Genomic DNA, 22,814 nt, shown 5'->3' on the forward strand with positions numbered 1-22,814 from the left:
AAATTTATTTGGGTCCCTGATGTCTGGATCTTTGCTGGAACACAAGGACTTTGGTTTTTTGGGAATTTATTGTCATGGCCCAAGTCTGGCAGTATGACTCCAGCAGATCCAGGTTCTGCTGTAGACCACCTCTCTCTCTCTCTCCACCTCTCTCTCTCTCTCTCTCCACCTCTCTCTCTCTCCACCTCTCTCTCTCCACCTCTCTCCACCTCCTCTCTCTCTCTCTCTCTCTCTCTCTCCACCTCTCTCTCTCTCTCTCTCTCCTCTCTCTCTCTCCACCTCTCTCTCTCTCTCTCTCTCCCTCCTCCACCCCTCTCTCTCTCTCTCTCTCCCCCTCTCTCTCTCTCTCTCCACCTCTCTCTCTCTCTCTCTCTCCTCTCTCTCTCTCTCTCTCTCAATTCAATTCAATTCAAATCGCTTTATTGGCATGACAAGTTACATCTTATGTTGCCAAAGCATCGGAAAACATTCATGTTTGTTCACAAAAATACAGATCTATCCATACAGTGTATAAACAGATATTTCCCTGAGTGTATAAATATATACTTTCATAAAATTTATATATACTCTTTTCTTATATTTAGTGGTTGTCCCTCTGTTTATGGCAAGCTGTAACATAGTGTGCCGCTAGTGTTATGCAATTTCTCTCTTCCCCTAGTAGGTATGGGAGTTTTTGGTCGTCATTCTCTCTCTCTCTCTCTCTCTCTCTCTCTCTCTCCCTCCCTCCCTCCCTCCCTCCCTCCCCCTCTCTCTCTCTCTCTCTCTCTCTCTCTCTCCTCCCTCCCTCCCTCCCTCCCTCCCTCCCTCCCTCCCTCCCTCCCCCTCTCTCTCTCTCTCTCTCTCTCTCTCTCTCTCCACCTCTCTCTCTCCACCTCTCTCTCTCTCTCTCTCTCTCATCTCTCTCTCTCTCTCTCTCTCTCCACCTCTCTCTCTTTCTCTCTCTCTCTCTCTCCCTCCCTCCCCCTCTCTCTGTCACCTGTCCTAATGTCTCCTCCTTTGGCTGGTGTCAGTTCTTAATCTGATACGCTCCTTGGGACGTTTCACTATGTTAAAGGCGTTATATAAATGCAAGTTGTTGTACCCACCAGCTCTCGTGCGATCTAAAGACAGCTTTAGCACCATGCGAATGTTGGCGTTACTAAGGTCTTGTGTTCAGACATCGCCGGTCTGTGTCACCCACCCTCTCCATCGTTTTAAACCCTTCACCTCTGAACTCCATTTACAGCGATATATTTAACGCACAATTGAGAGAGAGATTTTAATGATCTGCCTTTCTGCAATTTCACAATTTTGTGAACCGGAGATTTTGCACAAAGCGCTGGTGTTTCTGCGGCTGTTTTAACAAAAGGTGAAACTAGTGACTTGAAACAGCAAAACTGACTTTTGAAAAGCGGAGGGGCTAATTTCCCAGTGAGGAGGGCTGCCACAGGGTGGGGACTTGGTGATTTGAATTAAATGGATGAGAAATCGGGCACTGCGTTTCCGTGATGTCCTGATCGGTGCTCCCTGTGGGTGACGCTCTTCACTGGGAGCTTGATCAGGAAATCATCCCATTCACAACAGTGCCAGTGCTCTGATGTTCAGGCACATAACATTCTGTGTAATGATGTTATAAGGTGTAACAAATAGCAAAGTTTATCCATTAAATCTATTCATTTTTTCTCTTTTTGTTTCTATTCAGACTCTTCCTGTTCATTAGTGTGTTGTGACTGTTTCCAAATCCACGGATCTCTCATAAATCAGAAGACTGAAGCATATTTCACTGTGTAATTTTCCATGTCCATATCCCTGTCTCTCTCTGTCCATGTCTCTGTCTCTCTCCCTATTCCTCTCTCTGTCTCTCTCTGTCCCTATACCTGTCTCTGTCTCCCTCTATCTCTGTCCCTGTCTCTGTCTCTCTCTGTCCCTATACCTGTCTCTGTCTGTCCCTATACCTGTCTCTGTCTCCCTCTATCTCTGTCCCTGTCTCTGTCTCTCTCTGTCCCTATACCTGTCTCTCTCTGTCCCTATACCTGTCTCTGTCTCCCTCTATCTCTGTCCATGTCTCTGTCTCTCTCTGTCCCTATTACTCTCTCTGTCTCTGTCCCTATTCCTGTCTCTGTCTCTCTCTGTTCCTATACCTGTCTCTGTCTCCCTCTATCTCTGTCTCTCTCTGTCCGTATTACTCTCTGTCTCTCTCTGTCTCTCTCTGTCCCTATACCTGTCTCTGTCTCCCTCTATCTCTGTCCATGTCTCTGTCTCCCTCTATCTCTGTCCATGTCTCTGTCTCTCTCTATCTCTGTCCATGTCTCTGTGTCTCTCTGTCCCTATTACTCTCTCTGTCTCTGTCCCTATTCCTGTCTCTGTCTCTCTCTGTTCCTATACCTGTCTCTGTCTCCCTCTATCTCTGTCTCTCTCTGTCCGTATTACTCTCTGTCTCTCTCTGTCTCTCTCTGTCCCTATACCTGTCTCTGTCTCCCTCTATCTCTGTCCATGTCTCTGTCTCTCTCTATCTCTGTCCATGTCTCTCTGTCCCTATTACTCTCTCTGTCTCTGTCCCTATTCCTGTCTCTGTCTCTCGCTGTTCCTATCCCCTACCTTATCACTATCCCTATCTCTGTCTCTATCCCTGTCTGGCCCCATCTCTATCCATATCCCCATCCCTTATCCCTATCTCTATCTCTGTCCCTATCCCTATCCCTATCTCCAGCCCCACCCTCGATCCATCCTCTTGTTCCTATAGATTTTAGCTCTCATTTATCATAATTGTGCTGAGGTGTTTCACACAATAAAACAGGGAAAGAGCATGTGGGAAAAGAGCATCCTAATTGTAGTTTCCAAGTTTGAGAGAATCGAGCAGGTTTCTCCAGGCCGAGTGTCCACTGGTTCCCATGGAATTTGGGACATGTCTTACTGTCTGTAGAAAATTTAAAGAAACATATTTTATTAAAGTTGGTTGGGGGGTTGGTGTTAAGTTTTAAAAAAAATCTTTAACTTTACTCAGACAGAAAAATGTACCCCATGGAAGTTAGGAATAAGTTGGGGAAATCAGGCAGAACATTTGTTCACCCAGAGGGAAGGAGAATTGTGGAATCAGTTAACCGGGAAACCCATTGAAACAGTGTGAATGGGTCCACGAGGCAACTCGATGTGTTTCTGGAGAGAGAGGGGGAATTGACGGGTTGGTGGGGGTGAGATCAGTCAGGAGGGGGCTCGTTGGAACCAATGGGCTTTTCCTGTTCCTTGTGCTCAGATAGTTAAACCGGTTACCAAGCAGTTGGTGTTTCATTTATTCCTTTGCGTACAGGATGTTGCTGTGCAGCTTTCGTACTCGGTGACTGTTTACCTGTGAAGCTATCGCGTTGAACTCCAGGGGTCACAGTCTCAGAATAAGGGGTCGGCCATTCAGGACTGAGATGAGGAGGAATTTCTTCACTCCGAGGGTGGTGAATCTTTGGAATTCTCTACCCCAGAGGGCTGTGGAGGCTCAGTCGTTGAGTATATTCAAGACAGAGATCAATAGATTTTTGGATATTAAGGGAATCGAGGGATATGGGGATAGTGCAGGAAGATGAAGTTGAGGTCGAAGATCAGCCATGATCTTATTGAATGGCGGAACAGGCTCGAGGGGCCAAATGGCCGACTCCTGCTCCTAATTCTTATGTTCTTATGAATGTTATAAAGCAGAAGATTTGAAGACTGTGCAGTTACTGAAATGTGCTCACTTGGAGTTTTTTGTGTTCTCTTAAGCATTACTGGAGAAAGAAAGTAATCTGTACCTCTGGTTTCCCAACAACAGCATTAAACACTCCCCGACCAGCTGCAATATATATTAATGATCTAGACGAGGGAACTAGATGTAATATCTCCAAGTTTGCAGATGACACAAAGCTGGGTGGGCGTGTGTGCTGTGAGGAGGATGCCGAGAAACTCCAGTATGATTTGGACAGGTTGGGTGATTGGGCAGATGCAGTATAAGGTGGATAAATGCAAGGTTATCCACTTTGGTGGCAAAAACAGGAAGGCAGATTATTATCTGAATGGCAATAGATTGGGAGAAGGGGAAGTGCAACAAGACCTGGGTGTCCTTGTGCACCACTCGCTGAAGGTAAACATGCAGGTGCAGCAGGCGGTTAAGAAGGCAAATGGTATGTTGGCCTTCGTAGCGAGAGGGATTGAGTACAGGAACAAGGATGTCTTGCTGCAGTTGTACAGGGCCTTGGTGAAACCACATCTTGAGTATTGTGTGCAGTTTTGGTCGCCTTATCTGAGGAAGGATGTTCTTGCCATGGAAGGAGTGCAGCGAAGATTCACCAGGCTGATACCTGGGATTGCAGGAATGACATATGAGAAGAGATTGGGTCGATTGGGCTTATACTCGCTGGAGTTTAGAAGAATGAGAGGGGATCTCATTGAAACTTATAAAATTCTAACAGGACTAGACAGACTAGATGCAGGAAGGATGTTCCCGATGGCTGGGGAGTCCAGAACCAGGGGTCACAGTCTAAGGATAAGGGGTAAGCCATTTAGGACAGAGATGAGGAGGAATTTCTTCACCCAGAGAGTGGTGAACCTGTGGAATTCTCTACCACAGAAGGCAGTGGAGGTCAATTCATTAATTATATTCAAGAAGGAGTTGGATATATTTCTTAAGGCTAAAGGGATCAAGGGATATGGGGAGAAGGCAGGGACCAGGTACTGAATTTGGATGATCAGCCATGATCTCATTGAATGGTGGAGCAGGCTCGAGGGGCCGAATGGCCTACTCCTGCTCCTATCTTCTATGTTTCTATGTAATAATTGGGCCGGTCTACACTGCACTGTATTTCAGCAGAAGAATGTGACATTTCCATTTGCCAGGCTGTGCTAATAATAGAAAAGGAAACCTTCATTTATCACTTGTTCCTGGGGTGTGGGCGGCGCTGGCGAGGCTGGTATTTATTGCCCATCCCCCAATTGCCCTCGAGAAGGCGGTGGTGAGCCTTCTCCTCGAATCGTGCCAGTCCTTGTGGTGATGGTGCTTCCACGGCTGTGCTAGGTAGGGAGGCACACACACAACCTTAGGCATGGCTACATGGAATTACATCGAGTGTCCAGCACAGAAACAGGCTCAACTGGTCTAACTGATCCATGCCGGTGTTTGTGCTCCACATGAACCTCCTCCCACTCCGCCTTCATCGAACCCCACCAGCATAAACTGCTACTTCTTTCTCTAGCTTGCCCTTCAATACATCCATGTTGGTCGCCTCAACTATTCTCTGTGGTAGCGAGTTCCACATTCTAACCACAAAGAGCTCAGATTGCTCTTGGTTTGATCTTACTGGGGTTGTAGCAAAATCAACCGCTGCCTCAGGGTTTTGCGCAAGTCGGCGCCTCTAACATCGCCGGGTCTCTCACTCGTAGGTGCCTGTAATTCTGTTTCATAGCGTTCTGAGTGAGGTGAGATTGCCTACTTGTTACAGCGCAACTCTGCTAACATTGTGTTGAGGTTTACAGTGAGTGGAGAGCTAGGGTGCTCATCCCATCACTCCAGCTGGAATTCAAATCCTAAATCCAGGGGATCAACATAACAAAAGTCAGGGGCAAGAAAGGGCCATTTGGCCCAACAAAGCTCGAGGCCCCCTAATGTCAAATTGTGCTGCCCCAAGTACTGCCCGTGTCAGGCCAGCTGTACCCAGGAAAACCAGGACCCCCATCACTGCCCCCTCCCCCCATCACTGCCCCCTCTGCCCCATCACTGCCCCCTCTGCCCCATCACTGCCCCCTCTGCCCCCTCCCCATCACTGCCCCCTCCCCATCACTGCCCCCTCCCCCATCACTGCCCCCTTCCCCCCATCACTGCCCCCTTCCCCCCATCACTGCCCCCTTCCCCCCATCACTGCCCCCTTCCCCCCATCACTGCCCCTCCCCCCATCACTGCCCCCTCCTCCCATCACTGCCCCCTCCTCCCATCACTGCCCCCTCCCCATCACTGCCCCTCCCCCATCACTGCTCCCTCCCCCCAATCACTGCCCCCTCCCCCCATCACTGCCCCCTCCTCCCCCCATCTCTGCCCCTCCCTCCCCACTGACCCTCCCTCTCCCTCCCCCGATTACTGACACCCCCTCCACCCCCAGTGGAAAGTGCACAGGTGCAGACAGGATTGGGCCTGTGTGATGCTCCACATTGCTGAACAGCCGCTGACACCTGCCCTCGGTACCAGGCCGTTGGAGCCACCCCAGCAAGAAATCAACACCTTCAGGGTGGAAAGGAGATAACCTGGTGTCAAATCAAGGGGGAGAGATGTGCGATACAAATCTATAAATAGAAGGAGCGGAATTTGAATCAGAACCCCTGGAAACTACAAAATAACAACAGAAAACGCTGGAAAAACTCAGCAGGCCAGGCAACATCCGTGGAGAGAGAAATAGAATTGACTCTGTATCTCTCTCCACGGATGTTGCCTGGCCTGCTGAGTTTTTCCAGCGTTTTCATTTTGCTATCCCCTGGAAACTACGACTGATAACTTTTCTGATTTCTCCCTCTATGAATAGCCTCAACCCACTCCCCCAGTTTTGCTCGCGAGTTCCCACATTTCCATATCCTTTTATTTTTCTTAAAACTTTGAAAATGTCGCTGTAGTTATTCTGTGCGGTATAATACAGATTGGGAGTTTGCCACAGACCAGAGGCAGCAGGGTTATTTGTGACGACTTGCTGTTCGCCAGCTCTGTCTGACTCTCTCGAACACAACCTTCAGCTGCATGAACGGATTTTCTTGGAACCCGATCAGTCTTTTCCCAGTTTTTTTTGTCCCCTCCCCACTCTTTAATTAGGAACCACTGATTAAAATAATTGTCAGCTGCTCTCAAATGACTCGGCTTTAACGCCAAGACTCAACTCGTTAAGTGGTTTGAAGGCGTGAGCGTTTGTGAGTTGCTTTTTGGCGAAGATTTTTCAAATGATAATGTGTATCAGGGTTTGATTTTTTTTCCCCCGTGAACTTAAATCTGATAAATTTTCCAAAAGAAGGGTTCTTTCCAGACACAACATTGTGTACAAAACCCTGTTTTGTTTGCAAATCAAAGCAACATCTCGGCTGAACCCCTTTGTCTGCTGTGTCGGAATGTGCAGCGCCCTCCTGTGGTGAGCGCTATTTTCCTTGCTTGTCCTTAATCTCACCACAAGGTGGCGCAGGAAACACTTGGGGGCGAATTTCCTGGGCGATTTTCCCCCTGTGCCGCGCCGTAACTTAGGTAGAAACGGCATCTTTACGCCGAACTTTAAGCCTCAATTGATGCCACCTCCCCACTCCCCTTACGATTGTGGAAAGTCTCGTTATACGATTAGTTCAAACACTGGCGTAAAACGCAGACGGAAATTGCTCCGTGCGGTTGCGCTGTGCGGAGTTTCTGTTGTGGAAATAAAATATTGGCCCAGATTTTGCTGGCGCGGGGCATCTGGTGGCGTGCCCCGTTAGTTAGACTTGTTCGTGCATGTTTAAGGGGCGGCGAGGGCAACAGGGCATCTGGGACCTTGGTGAGCGATGGCACTAACATGGTATCTCATTAACCAATGAGATTAAAGGATTGAAAAATAAACAAAGGACAGAGAAGGAGGGTTAATTAAAGTGGGTGAATTCAATATCAAATCAGGTACAGGAACAGAAATAAACAGGAAAAGAAAGATTGCATTAAGAGAGAGGGGGGGAAAAAAGGAAAACATTAAAAACAAATCTCAAACAACAATTCACTACCTGAAGGAATGAAAATTTTTAATTGTTCATTTTCTGGGCCAGAGAGGTTGATTGGCAGTCATTAACAATTATGTCATTAAAAGGGTACTTAGACTGTTTAATAGGCAATCAATGTGCAGATGCAGCAACTTCATGAAAATCACTGAGGTTAAACGCGAAATGTTGTTTTGCAAAGCTAACGGTGAAGCGGTACAAATTGGCCAGCAACCAGTGGCAATTCTCAATTCACGGGGAGTCTCTTCCTCCCCACAAGTTGGCCGATTTGCACATTAATAACAGCTTGCGTCGTTCACACACCATTCAGCAAGTTCTGGGCCATTGTATTTTTTCATTTTTTTAAGAACTTGTTCCTAGTGATCATGAAGTTTATTCAAAATTTGGCATTGCTTTTGTTAATATTTTAATAATGCCAGTTGCTTTCCCTTCATAGCTGCCTGCTGCATGCCCCTACCTAACACTAGAAGCACTCACTTAAACTCACACTATCACTTTGTCTCCATGATTTCTGAAGATCAGAGATGGAAGTTCTCCATCCACTACTGCCTTTAATTCAAACTAAACAGTCAGTATTACAAATGCTCACTCAGGCTTTAATACAGACAGGTTAAAATTTAAGAAACATTCACAACTATCATTACCCCAGCAATCAGAGCTGGCTGCAGCCTAAATGTGAACTCTATCGTACCCATTACATAGACGACATGTAAAGTTTCAGTTTCTAAATTATTATTAATGAAATACTTTGCTATTCTTTTTCCCAACAGAAAAAGATGTATGATTATTACAGAAGAGAGGTAAATGCAGTGGTTTTTATTTCACTGATGGATCTATCACTTTATCTGTTTTGATTTTGTGTAGAATGAATTGCTGAGTTCAGAATTTTCATTTAATCCAAAGAGAAATTTAGAATAACACCCATTTTTAAACACCTTTTTTAATTTATACAAATTATTAATAAACTTTGTGCTCAGTTTTTTTAAAGCTGAAAATCTATTTCAGTGTCGCAGCTTTTGAAACATCTGGTTTGGAAAATCAGCCTCAATAATTGATTTGACCAAATTTCCAATATCTGTAGAATTACAAAAGAAACTCTTGAACATTTACTTTACTGTACAAATGATCTGAGTGCTCACGTTCACACATGCCCCGTGTTTAACTGTGTATTTTTCTCTGATTGTATTAGATTCTCTACTATCAACAGGCTCTCGTGAAGTCCAGGGTGAAGTCTTCTGTCTCACTGGGAGGGTAGGTCATGCGGAACGTACTGCTGTGGGTTGTCTGTTTCATTCAGAAACAAGAACACCACCACCTCCAAGTTCCCCTCCAAGTCACACACCATCCTCACTTGGAAATATATCGGCCGTTCCTTCATCGTCGCTGGGTCAAAATCCTGGAACTCCCTCCCTAACAGCACTGTGGGAGCACCTTCACCACACGGACTGCAGCGGTTCAAGAAGGCGGCTCACTGCCACCTTCTCAAGGGTAACTAGGGATGGGCAATAAATGCTGGCCTTGCCAGCGACGCCCACATCCCAGGAATGAATTTTTTAAAAATTATTCAGTTTTCAACACTTGGGTGCAGGGTATCACCTTACCCCATGCCTGCATGTGAATTTTAAGTAATATAAAACAAAATTCTAAGTGTAGAAATGGCCAAGGAAATATTTGAATGAAGTAGATTGCAGACACACATATTCCTCCCCAATTCCCATCGCGACAGTTTCTAAGGCACAGCCTGTTCCTGGTACAGAACCTTCCCACAACACTGCCCAGTGCCACACTATCCCTTTCAGTCATACATAGAAATACATGGAACTTACAACACGGAAACAGGCCTTTCGGCCCATCCAGTCTGTGTCGGCCTTTGCCCTCCGTGCGAGCAAATAGTTCTAACCACTTGTAACCACGCTGTTCCATATCCCTTCGGTGAGTTAGTATGGTGTAACAAGCAAGAACAACTTATACTACGTATATGAACGCTGCACCTACACTGAGTCAAACACCTCTTCATTGACTTTCCTATTTGCATCCAGGCATGTATAAAGATATCATTCTGTACACACTGCTGCTAAAAGCGTTTGAATGTGTCAGAGACCACTTTTTATATGGTAAATTGCCAATGGCGTTGCCTATGGTCATTTGATGAATATAAGTTTTTTTTTCTATATACAAAATGGCGACAGAATTGGGCAACAGATTTTAGAAACTGGATTCATGGGGCCAACTAGTGGCCAGGACTCTCAACTGCAACATGACGGTTGACATAGCAAATTTGAATGGAAAATTTGAGTAGTGAATGTTGACAGAAATGTGTGACAAAAATATTGATAGCAGGAAGTAGGGTATGTGGACAGGACATGCGTGCTCTACAGATGATTTTAATATATTAGTCGACTTCTCATGGTGTAGCACACAAGACCAAGTGTACTCTTTTTAAGTGAAGTGGTGTTAGAGGGGAGGAAATAATTGGACCAGGGTGCAAACATGTAATTCAGTCCTCATTTTAAATTCATACATTCTTCCCTTATATTTCTATATAATCTACTTTGATTTTCTTTATAGTTAAATAGCAAAACTGACTGTAATTTGGGAAGCAGAGAATTAGAGTTGGCTTGGAGTACGGGAGTTTCTCTGCAGTACCGACGGAGGAGCTGCGAGATGCAAAACTTAGGTGCTACAGCACCACCACTGGTGGGACAGTGTGCCTACAGTGTGACCGTTTACATAGGCATTTCCCATTACAAATGTGGACGGAGAAATTTATAATGTGAAAAATCGACACAAAACGTGACAACAGGAAGTGCACACATGTATGATTTTTAATATAGGTATATTTTATACACATTTGACTGTGCATTTGAACGGAAATAATAATGGCTTCTTCTGTTTCCCTCTCACAATAACTTCAGTGTTTATTGTATCGCACCGCACATTAATACTATGATTGTTACCCCTTCCTTCAGGATTGTAAAATACTGTGAGCAGTATTTTACCCACGACCCTATAATGTCGGGATGCCTCCCTAGCAATCCTTGGCTCACAGATGACACAACGTTTTGGGAACTCAACACTCCGATGTAAGTGCTCAGGCTGTGATTCATCCTTTTATAAAGGCGCTGGAACATGATGGTTCCTCTTTTTTTGGATTGCAGAATGGCAATGTAACTTATTTCCCTGTTAAAAGGGTTGTGCTTCCGGCTCAGTGGTGAAGTGCTCCCCGTGCTGTCTAATTACTTTTTTGTTTCTCTGGGGACGGCTGCAGAGTGGACAGCCCAACGAAGCTGCGAGTCGAGCGCTGGACCTTCAGCTTCACTGAGCTGATGAGGGATCCCAGAGGCCGCCAGGACTTCGAGCTCTTCCTCAGGAAGGAATTCAGCGGTATGTGCGAGCGCGGTTTGTAAGGACCGGTTCAGATCTAGCTAAAGAAACGTGATGGTTCCTGGAGCCTCTGGGGCTATGGGCTATGGGCTGAGGGATGGATGCTGCAGAATGCAAGGCTCAACAGGCATTCTGGCTGATTTATTTGGGGGATCTGTCCATTGGGGCCTTGTCTTGGGGAGGGGGGCAAGGTTGGAGACTTGTCTTGGGGAGGGGGGCAGGGTTGGAGACTTGTCTTGGGGAGGGGGGGCAAGGTTGGAGACTTGTCTTGGGGAGGGGGGGCAAGGTTGGAGACTTGTCTTGGGGAGGGGGGCAGGGTTGGAGACTTGTCTTGGGGAGGGGGGGCAGGGTTGGAGACTTGTCTTGGGGAGGGGGGGCAAGGTTGGAGACTTGTCTTGGGGAGGGGGGCAGGGTTGGAGACTTGTCTTGGGGAGGGGGGCAGGGTTGGAGACTTGTCTTGGGGAGGGGGGGCAAGGTTGGAGACTTGTCTTGGGGAGGGGGGCAGGGTTGGAGACTTGTCTTGGGGAGGGGGGCAAGGTTGGAGACTTGTCTTGGGGAGGGGGGCAGGGTTGGAGACTTGTCTTGGGGAGGGGGGCAGGGTTGGAGACTTGTCTTGGGGAGGGGGGCAGGGTTGGAGACTTGTCTTGGGGAGGGGGGCAGGGTTGGAGACTTGTCTTGGGGAGGGGGGCAGGGTTGGAGACTTGTTTTGGGGAGGGGGGCAGGGCTGGAGACTTGTCTTGGGGAGGGGGGCAAGGTTGGAGACTTGTCTTGGGGAGGGGGGCAGGGTTGGAGACTTGTCTTGGGGAGGGAGGCAGGGTTGGAGACTTGTCTTGGGGAGGGGGGCAGGGTTGGAGACTTGTCTTGGGGAGGGAGGCAGGGTTGGAGACTTGTCTTGGGGAGGGGGGCAGGGTTGGAGACTTGTCTTGGGGAGGGGGGCAGGCTTGGAGACTTGTCTTGGGGAGGGGGGCAGGCTTGGAGACTTGTCTTGGGGAGGGAGGCAGGGTTGGAGACTTGTCTTGGGGAGGGAGGCAGGGTTGGAGACTTGTCTTGGGGAGGGGGCAGGGTTGGAGACTTGTCTTGGGGAGGGGGGCAGGGTTGGAGACTTGTCTTGGGGAGGGGGGCAGGCTTGGAGACTTGTCTTGGGGAGGGGGGCAGGCTTGGAGACTTGTCTTGGGGAGGGGGGCAGGCTTGGAGACTTGTCTTGGGGAGGGGGGCAGGCTTGGAGACTTGTCTTGGGGAGGGGGCAGGCTTGGAGACTTGTCTTGGGGAGGGGGCAGGCTTGGAGACTTGTCTTGGGGAGGGGGGCAGGCTTGGAGACTTGTCTTGGGGAGGGGGGCAGGCTTGGAGACTTGTCTTGGGGAGGGGGGCAGGCTTGGAGACTTGTCTTGGGGAGGGGGCAGGCTTGGAGACTTGTCTTGGGGAGGGGGCAGGCTTGGAGACTTGTCTTGGGGAGGGGGGCAGGCTTGGAGACTTGTCTTGGGGAGGGGGGCAGGGTTGGAGACTTGTCTTGGGGAGGGGGGCAGGCTTGGAGACTTGTCTTGGGGAGGGGGGCAGGCTTGGAGACTTGTCTTGGGGAGGGGGGCAGGCTTGGAGACTTGTCTTGGGGAGGGGGGCAGGCTTGGAGACTTGTCTTGGGGAGGGGGGCAGGCTTGGAGACTTGTCTTGGGGAGGGGGGCAGGCTTGGAGACTTGTCTTGGGGAGGGGGGCAGGCTTGGAGACTTGTCTTGGGGAGGGGGGCAGGCTTGGAGACTTGTCTTGGGGAGGGGGGCAGGCTTGGAGACTTGTCTTGGGGAGGGGGGCAGGCTTGGAGACTTGTCTTGGGGAGGGGGGCAGGCTTGGAGACTTGTCTTGGGGAGGGGGGCAGGCTTGGAGACTTGTCTTGGGGAGGGAGGCAGGGTTGGAGACTGTGGCAGAGCAGGTTGTACAGCAGGAGTCAGCTGAATGGCCTCTTTCTGTTCTGTGCTTTCTCATGTTGTTAAGGGAGGGCAACGAATTAAACCACGCTGGAATCTTCGTCAATACAGTAGACAGCACAGAGTGCAAAAAATACAAAACTAGGGGTCATAAATATAAGACAGTCACTAATAAATCTAATAAGGAATGCAGAAGGAACTTCTTCACCCAGAGAGTGGTGAGAATGTGGAACTCGCTGCCACAGGGAGTGGTTGAAGCGAATAGTATCGATACATTTAAGGGGAAGCTGGACAAACACATGAGGGAGAAAGGAATAAAGGATGTGCTGATGGGGTGAGATGAAGTATGGAGGATCATGTGGAGCTGGCATAGACCAGATGGCCTGTTTCGGCGCTGTAATTTCTGTGTAATTCCATGTAATACCAAGACTCTGCCTGAAATTGCTAGCTATTCTGCAGATGCTGTCTGGGGTTGTGGCGGAATTGTGCACAGAATAGCATCAGAGGCAGGTTTAACGTGTTGTATTCCTCTTATGTTGCAGGAATATTGCAGCAATATTTCTTGCCCTGTCCATTATTGCGTTTTTCACACAAAGTTTCTAAAAGCAACAAACAGAAACACAAACACTCTGGCCCTGATAATACACCAGCCGTGATCCGAGCACTTACCGAGAGAGAGAGAGAGAGAGCCCGCCAGGGACCTCCACTGCTCTCCCTCCCGGAGTCTGTGGCCTCAGTGGGAGCTCCATCATTTATAAACACACGGTGGGGCCCCGAGATATACCACAGGCCAGGAAATCCAGAAAACAGAAGGGGGTGAGTCTCCCCGCTCAGCTCAGTTGGTTAAATCTTGAGTGGCTGAGCCGCACGCTCCAGGAAGATCCCAGATTTGATCCATGGTCCCTGGTGGATTCGCTGTTTTCAGACAAGGCAGTGATACAATTGGTCTAGGTTAGAGAAGGGGGGATATTGGCCAGGGTTCCTGCTCCTGATCACTAACCCAGCAGCTTCTGCTGGAAGTGTGGGTGTCGACCTCAAGTAGGTCGTTTGTGATGCTCATCCTGATTGAATAACTTGCTGACACTGTTGAAGGGGGCGATTTTAACCCTACTCGCTCAGCAGAAACCTGGCGGGTGGGCAGTTAAAATCGCCCTGGCTCTTACCTGTCTGAAAGCCTCCGTGGTCACAACATCTGCAATTTTAACCTTGCTCTCCTGAGCGGGCAGCAAGAACACGCGCCCGGAGCCAACAGGGTCCTTCTTTACACATGCATGTAGCGGCCCGATGACATGATTGAGACCGAGTGTAATTTTAACTTGGGCCTGAGCGGGGAATCCACCTGGAGTTAAAATTGGGGCACTTCGACTCGCTTATGAAAAGTGGCCACTTGACCCAGGAATCTGTGCCCAGTGAGCGGTCTGTAGCTTCAGAAGAGGGTGAGGAGAGGGGAGAAAATTGATGAAAAAGGAGTGCAGGATACAAGAGAATTTAATACTTGAAAATATCTTCTGAACTATACCTTGCCATCCTGTTATTACATCCATGATGCTGCAGTTTGGCGAATGTTAAATGACAAGGTTTTACATTTTAGGGGAGAACTTGGCTTTCTGGGAAGCTTGTGAAGACTTGAAGTATGGAGAACAGTCAAAGGTCAAGGAAAAAGCTGAGGAGATTTACAAGTGAGTTGGTATGAAGTATCCTCAACAACAACAACTTGTATTTATATAGCACCTTTAACGTAGCAAAATGTCACAAGGTGCTTCACAGGAGCGATTATTGAACAAAAATTGACACTGAGCCACATAAGGAGATATATGGGCAGGTGACCAAAAGCTTGGGCAAAGAGGTAAGTTTTAAGGAGGAGAAAGAGATGGAGAGGCGGAGAGGTTTAGGGAGGGAATTCCACGGCAGCTGAAGGCACGGCCGCCAATGGTGGAGCGAAGGAAAGCGGGGATGCGCGAAGGGCCAGAATTGGAGGAGCTCGGAGGTTTGTAGGGCTGGAGGACATTAGAGAGGTAGGGAACCTCTCAGGATTTACCTTTGGCAAATAGAGAGACCCCTGAATTGAGGGTCAGGACACTGGAGTGAGGTGGGGTGAGACTCGCTGGAAGAGGCAGCCTCGCTCCACATTGCTCAGGAGTCAGGTTGGGCCTTAATGCCCAATTTATACTGAATTACTTAGTTCCAATACTAAACTTGTACTGTAAATGCACCCATAGAGAAAGGGATAAAAATGGCAGGGGGAAAAGGATGAAGTATGGAAATAAAATTTAATTTAAAACTGAATTAGAGATGAGGTATAAACTTGGAGTCTCAGTTAGTAGCACCCTCGCCTCCGAGTCAGAAGAGATGTGGGTTCAAGTCCCACTCCGGAGACTTGAGCACAAAAGGGAGGGAGCGCTGCACTGTCCGAGGTGTCGTCTTTTGGATGAGACGTTAAACCGAGGCGCTGTGTGCCCCTCAGGTGGCTGTAAAAGATCCCGTTGCACTATTTTGAAGAAGAGCAAGGGAGTTCTCCCCGGTGTCCTGGCCAATATTATCCTTCAACAACATCACTAGAACAGATGATCTGGTCATTTTCACATTGCTGCTTGTGGGACCTTGCTGTGCACAAATTGGCTGCTGCTTTTCCTACATTACAACAGTGACTATACTTCAAAAAAGTACTTCATTGGCTGTAAAGCGCTTTGGGATGTCCTGAGGTTGTGAAAGGCGCTATAGAAATGCAAGTTTTTAAAAAAATAAGGGGAGTTGAAAAGTTCGGGAAACCAGTAACAGAGGAAAATATCCTTTTAATGTAAACTCCCCTGGGATGGATGGTGGGAACATTTATTCCTTACTGTAATAAAATGCTGTTTTGATCTCATTTGAGATTTGTCATGGAAAAATTACAATCTTTCCAGGGAAATGTGCCATGTATTTCCATAAAGTTTGGGATGTGAGTCTTGCCTTCGTGTCTGTTCTTGATGCATTAGAAAAGTGACTTAGGTTTTTGTAGTAAGGGAAGAGTGCAACTTGTATACTGACTGCTGAGCGGGAGGGGTTTTAGCTCACTGTAAGGAAAGGGTTAATCAGACAGTCCTGATATCTGCTAATGTTATACTGCTAGTGATTGCTGTTTATATTGTGGTAATAGTTCCTTGTTAAGCAGGAAGTATAAGTCCATTTAGATGCAGTGACCACTGAACTGATGAACTAAGTCCTAGTCCTGAGAGCAATGGTCAGTTTAGTCACTTCCGTAAACCTAATTAAAAGACATGATTCATATATTTCAAAGAAGTTTAATTGGTTGATAACAAGTGCAGGAAAAACAGTTTGTTCTGCAGAAGGAAACATCCTTTTTAGAAGCAGGAGACTGCTGTGAAATGGTCTGATTCAGAGACAGACTTGGAATCAGAAGTTTCACTTGGTGGAATAGCAATGATATGTAACAAGATTGAAACTATCGATAGCGTAACAAAGTTGGGGGAGTTGTACCGGTCTAAGGAAAAAGAACTCGTTAAAACTAAAATTATTGATCAGGGACAAGCTCATTGAAATTCACCTTATATTGGTGTTGTAGGTTAACTTTTGTATAATCATACAATGCAGAAACACGTGGATTGTCACATAGAGGGGGATAAGAAAACGGTATAAAAAGTGGGTTCTGGAACAGATGCGAAGGATGCGATACGGTCTGATGGGCCTGTGTACCAAGCTTACAATCTTGAGTCCCCCCAATTAAACCCGTAAGGTTTCATCGTGAGTTTAAGTCGCGTATACTTAATAAACCTGTGACCTCTGATATTCAATGTTTACGAACCCTATTGATTTGAGGGGTTAATTATAAGCAAGAACTCCCCTATATAACAACAGAAAACGCTGGAAAAACTCAGCAGGCCAGGGCCGCATCCGTGGAGAGAGAAACGGAGTTAACGTTTCAGGTCAAAACCCTTCGTCAGAACTGGAAAAAAGCAGGAAATGGAACAGATTTTAAAGCAAGTTTAGGGGCTGGGAAATGGGGGAGGGGCTTAAAGAACAAAAGGGAAGGTCTGTGATAGGATAGAAAGTAGGAGACATTGAGAGATATTCAAGAAACAAAGGGTGGCTCTAGATGAAGTGTGACTGGCGCTGGCAGAATGAAGGACAGCTGCCACGTGGGAGGGAAGAAAAAAGCCCAGACGAAAGTGTGGATAAGATAGAAACCCCCTATCCTCTCTAACACCACCTGACCTACAACCCAAACCCAGAGGTGAAAGGGCAGCGTGTTAATAAACAATAGCACCCACCACCTCTTCCTCACTATGTAACAAAAACCCACTAATGTGCTCCCCTTGATTTCAGAACGTTCCTGGCACAGGGAGCGAGGCGTTGGATTAACATTGACGGGAGGACCATGGAGATTACTGTGAAGGGCCTGAAACACCCACATCGCTACGTGCTGGATGCTGCACAGACTCACATTTACATGCTGATGAAAAAGGTCTGCCGTTCATTTTGTTTTTTGCTTCTTTGCAGGTTTCATAGCTTTGTCATTCTGTGACCCTTCATTGCACGGTTTGTATGGGTGGGTGGGTCGTTGTCGTTTGTTTTCTCCTCAATAACATAATTCGTTATCAAGGCGGTTACATAAACAAAGGCAGCTTTTCGAAGAGCAGGTCACAACACCTCGTAACACACTCCCATCACCTCTTATTTCTCTTGTGTAGGATTCGTACCCACGTTTCTTAAGATCCCCCATTTACAAGGAAACGCAGAATAAGGCGCTCATTCCCGAAGAAACCAAGCAAAAAAGGTCAGTACCAGAATGTTCCCACTCTTAAATTGGTCAAATTAAAGGGGGTATCGGATGGTGTCACTGCATAATCCAGTTCCATGCAGTGTGTCTGCACTTTTGAGATGGTTAAAGACAATACAACAGGTGCCAGTCCCGAATGTTGATTCATATTTGTACCTGGGCATTCTACAGATTTGGTATCTGGGAGTTGTACAGATTTGGTACCTGGGGGTTGTACAGATTTGGTATCTGGCGGTTGTACAGATTTGGTATCTGGGAGTTGTACAGATTTGGTATCTGGGCGTTGTACAGATTTGGTATCTGGGAGTTGTACAGATTTGGTACCTGGGGGTTGTACAGATTTGGTATCTGGGCATTCTACAGATTTGGTATCTGGGCGTTGTACAGATTTGGTATCTGGGGGTTGTACAGATTTGGTATCTGGGCATTCTACAGATTTGGTATCTGGGAGTTGTACAGATTTGGTATCTGGGAGTTGTACAGATTTGGTACCTGGGGGTTGTACAGATTTGGTATCTGGGCATTCTACAGATTTGGTATCTGGGAGTTGTACAGATTTGGTATCTGGGCGTTGTACAGATTTGGTATCTGGGGGTTGTACAGATTTGGTATCTGGGGGTTGTACAGATTTGGTATCTGGGAGTTGTACAGATTTGGTATCTGGGAGTTGTACAGATTTGGTACCTGGGGGTTGTACAGATTTGGTATCTGGGCATTCTACAGATTTGGTATCTGGGAGTTGTACAGATTTGGTATCTGGGCGTTGTACAGATTTGGTATCTGGGGGTTGTACAGATTTGGTATCTGGGGGTTGTACAGATTTGGTATCTGGGAGTTGTACAGATTTGGTACCTGGGGGTTGTACAGATTTGGTATCTGGGCATTCTACAGATTTGGTATCTGGGAGTTGTACAGATTTGGTATCTGGGAGTTGTACAGATTTGGTACCTGGGGGTTGTACAGATTTGGTATCTGGGCATTCTACAGATTTGGTATCTGGGAGTTGTACAGATTTGGTATCTGGGCGTTGTACAGATTTGGTATCTGGGGGTTGTACAGATTTGGTATCTGGGGGTTGTACAGATTTGGTATCTGGGAGTTGTACAGATTTGGTACCTGGGGGTTGTACAGATTTGGTATCTGGGCATTCTACAGATTTGGTATCTGGGAGTTGTACAGATTTGGTATCTGGGCGTTGTACAGATTTGGTATCTGGGGGTTGTACAGATTTGGTATCTGGGGGTTGTACAGATTTGGTATCTGGGAGTTGTACAGATTTGGTACCTGGGGGTTGTACAGATTTGGTATCTGGGCATTCTACAGATTTGGTATCTGGGAGTTGTACAGATTTGGTATCTGGGCGTTGTACAGATTTGGTATCTGGGGGTTGTACAGATTTGGTATCTGGGGGTTGTACAGATTTGGTATCTGGGGGTTGTACAGATTTGGTATCACGGCATTGTAAAGATTTGGTATCTGGGGGTTGTACAGATTTGGTACCTGGGAGTTGTACAGATTTGGTATCTGGGGGTTGTACAGATTTGGTATCTGGGGGTTGTACAGATTTGGTATCTGGGGGTTGCACAGATTTGGTATCTGGGGGTTTTACAGATTTGGTATCTGGGGTTGTACAGATTTGGTATCTGGGGGTTGTACAGATTTGGTATCACGGCATTGTAAAGATTTGGTATCTGGGGGTTGTACAGATTTGGTACCTGGGAGTTGTACAGATTTGGTATCTGGGGGTTGTACAGATTTGGTATCTGGGGGTTGTACAGATTTGGTATCTGGGGGTTGCACAGATTTGGTATCTGGGGGTTTTACAGATTTGGTATCTGGGGGTTGTACAGATTTGGTATCTGGGGTTGTACAGATTTGGTATCTGGGGTTGTACAGATTTGGTATCTGGGGGTTTTACAGATTTGGTATCTGGGGGTTGTACAGATTTGGTATCTGGGGGTTGTACAGATTTGGTATCTGGGGGTTGTACAGATTTGGTATCTGGGGGTTGTACAGATTTGGTATCTGGGGGTTGTACAGATTTGGTATCTGCGGGTTGTACAGATTTGGTATCTGGGGTTTTACAGATTTGGTATCTGGGCGTTGTACAGATTTGGTATCTGGGCGTTGTACAGATTTGGTATCTGGGCGTTGTACAGATTTGGTATCTGGGGGTTGCACAGATTTGGTATCTGGGGGTTGTACAGATTTGGTATCTGGGGGTTGTACAGATTTGGTATCTGGGGGTTGCACAGATTTGGTATCTGGGGTTTTACAGATTTGGACACAATTCCTCACTGAGAAGTGGGTGCAAGAAACTCTGTCGTTGGAGGTTTAAACTTATGACGTAAGCTATAAGATGTGTGTCCAAACGGTTCCCCTCTCTGTGTCGCCTCCTCAGATGCTGCCTGACCTGCTGAGTGTCTCCAGCATTTTCTGTTTTTTGATTGGAATTTTCAGCTTCTGAGGCAGTCTGGAGCTTCTGCACGTGTAGGGGCAGGGCTGCTGACAGCCTATGATTTAAGATAATCGTCAAAAGAACCAGAGACTGTGAGAGATTTCAGCTGGTTAAAATCCAGAAGTCCCACTACACGCACTTCCGGCTCACCGCCTTGGCCATTGCCAGCCTGTGCCTGTATTAGGCGGAACAGTCTCGAGGGGCTGAATGGCCGCCTCCTGCTCCCATGTTATCTAAGCTTAAGGTAAATGACCTGTGTTCTTGCAGGGGTAGAACCCCCTATCAGACAAACAGAAACTCTAAATGGGTTTCTTGGTAGCTTGGTTTGAATGATCTTAAGCATGGTGGCTTTCTAAGTGTATCAGAACCTGTCTGATCAAAATAATAATTAACAAAGAGCAGCTGCATTAAAAGAATTTTGTTACAATAACAGGTCAATAGAAAAAATCAAGAGCCCATTAGCTGCCAGCTGTCCAGAGGGTGAGCACGCTCCGTTTCCAGTACTCTGGCTTGGAGTACGCACTGAGTGCAGGTTTGATCCTCTCTCCAGCAGGCTGGAAGGGAAGCCCCGCTCTGTGGGAGGGTGACTTTCATGTATCTCCCAAAGGCTGTTTATCTTCGAGACTCCTCTTGGTTGGAAACAGTGCTTAGCATGTGGGTGGGGAAACTCAAAGGGAGTGGAGAGAAACTCCTAAAGGTGATTAGTTATTAATCACTGGAAGGTGCTGAGGTGTAAGTTTGGGTTCAAGTCCTAGGTACAATGAATGGGTCTTTCACGCCACAAAGATTTTTGAGTGCAGGTGGGGTTGGTATCCTGCACGGATGGGTCGACTATCCCTTCCTAACATCGCCCGCCTCCGCCCCTGCCTCAGCCCATCTGCTGCTAATGAAACCCTGCAGACAAGACTAGTCCAATGCTCCCCTAGCTGGTCTCCAGTGGATTATCACATTGCTGTGTGTGGGAGCTTGCTGTGCGCAAATTGGCTGCCATGTTTCCAGATTACAACAGTGACAGTACTTTTTTTAAAAAAGTACTTAATTAGCTGTAAAGCACTTTGTGATGTCCCAAAGGTTGTGAAAGGTGCTATATAAATGCAAGTCTTCCTTTCTTTCAGACAATAAGTTCCCAATATAAACTGTGTCTTTGGGGCGGAGGTTTTGATCCTTCCCCGCAGGCAGGGACAGCAAGAGGAATGTGAGAAGTTGAAAGAAACAGTTTGTTTTTTTTATATAGTGCTTCATCTTATCCCGAGTATATGGTTTCATAACCAATGAATTACAGTGGCTCAGTTGGTAGTGCCCTCGCCTCTGAGTCAGAAGGTTGTGGGTTCAAGTCCCACTCCAGGGATTTGAGCACAGAATCGAGGCTGACACTCCAGTGCAGTGCTGAGGGAGTGCCGCACTGTCGGAGGTGTTTTCTTTTGGAACAAGACGTTAAAACGAGGCCCTGTCTGCTCTCTCAGGTGGACGCAAGAGATCCCATGGCACCATTTTGAAGAAGAGCAGGGGAGTTCTCCCCGGTGTCCTGGCCAATATTTATCCCTCAATCAACATCACTTAAACAGATTATCTGGTCATTATCATATTGCTGTTTGTGGGAGCTTGCTGTGCGCAGGTTGACTGCCACGTTTCCTACATTACAACAGTGACTACACTCCAAAAGTACTCCATTGACTGCAAAGTGCGTTAAGTGCATTAGGACATCTGGTGATCGTGAAAGGCGCTATATAAATGCAAGTCTTTTTTTTAAAGTGCAGCCACTTGAGCCAATTCTACCACAGCCCCAGTTAAGTGTGACAAATGCACCGGAGACCAGGGCTTGAACCTGGGAACCGGGCAGCACAGCCGGTGGTGTAGTTACTCACTAGATCATCAGAGGGGCCCTGGGCTCCAAGAGTTATTTATCATGCGTGTATAGATGTACAAACATTGCTGAAGCTATGATGCTTTTCCTGCAACCTATAAGATTATATCTTGTTGTTTTCAGTAACTTCCCTTTCACGAAGAGACACAGACGCTCCAGCCCCAGCCCGGTGATCCTGCGGCAGCTCGAAAAGGAGGCGAAAGCAAGAGCGGCCGCCAGTGGCACGAAGGTGGTCGACATCACGCAGGTTATGAGCAAGTTAGATCGCAGGCACCAGCTGAGGCAGGAGCCTCCCAAACAAGAGGCGCAGTAAAGACCTCGGCAAATGCTAAACTCTCACCTCTACAAACTGCTCAACAAATCATTTACTGTCAGCACCCATTTAACACAGATAGGGCATGTACCCAGTGCTCAAAGGGTGAGAGAATGGGGCAGGCGTTGGCACCAGCGCCTCTATAAGCTGTAATATCACTTTATCGTGATCTATTTCTATTCTCTGCCGTCCCTCCTGGCACACCCCCTCCCCCCTCCTGGTCCTCCCCTCTCCTGGCACCCCCCCTCCCCTGGCTCTACCCTCCCCCCTCCTGGTCCTCCCCTCTCCTGGTCCTCCCCTCTCCTGGCACCCCCCCTCCCCTGGCTCTACCCTCCCCCCTCCTGGCCCTCCCCCTCTCCTGGCCCTCCCCCTCTCCTGGTCCTCCCCCACTCCTGGTC

The 22,814-nt window shown here is 47.4% G+C and overlaps 1 protein-coding gene across 2 annotated transcripts in view; it reads left to right on the forward strand.

Moving 5' to 3' along the window:
* rgs9b (regulator of G protein signaling 9b) overlaps nt 1-22,814 on the forward strand; it is an 87,657-nt gene extending 64,843 nt beyond the window's left edge. For both annotated transcript variants that reach the window (XM_085963875.1, XM_085963876.1), the window contains exons 10-17: nt 8,478-8,507; nt 8,897-8,958; nt 10,677-10,790; nt 10,976-11,091; nt 14,596-14,683; nt 17,328-17,466; nt 17,693-17,778; nt 22,227-22,814. In XM_085963875.1, coding sequence (XP_085820001.1) covers nt 8,478-8,507; nt 8,897-8,958; nt 10,677-10,790; nt 10,976-11,091; nt 14,596-14,683; nt 17,328-17,466; nt 17,693-17,778; nt 22,227-22,416 — 825 coding nt within the window. In that variant the 3' untranslated portion in view covers nt 22,417-22,814. The remainder of the gene's footprint in view (nt 1-8,477; nt 8,508-8,896; nt 8,959-10,676; nt 10,791-10,975; nt 11,092-14,595; nt 14,684-17,327; nt 17,467-17,692; nt 17,779-22,226) is intronic.

Source organism: Somniosus microcephalus, chromosome 21, assembly GCF_052327205.1.
Source record: "Somniosus microcephalus isolate GS21.2 chromosome 21, FLI_Smic_1.0, whole genome shotgun sequence".
Taxonomy (NCBI): domain Eukaryota; kingdom Metazoa; phylum Chordata; class Chondrichthyes; order Squaliformes; family Somniosidae; genus Somniosus; species Somniosus microcephalus.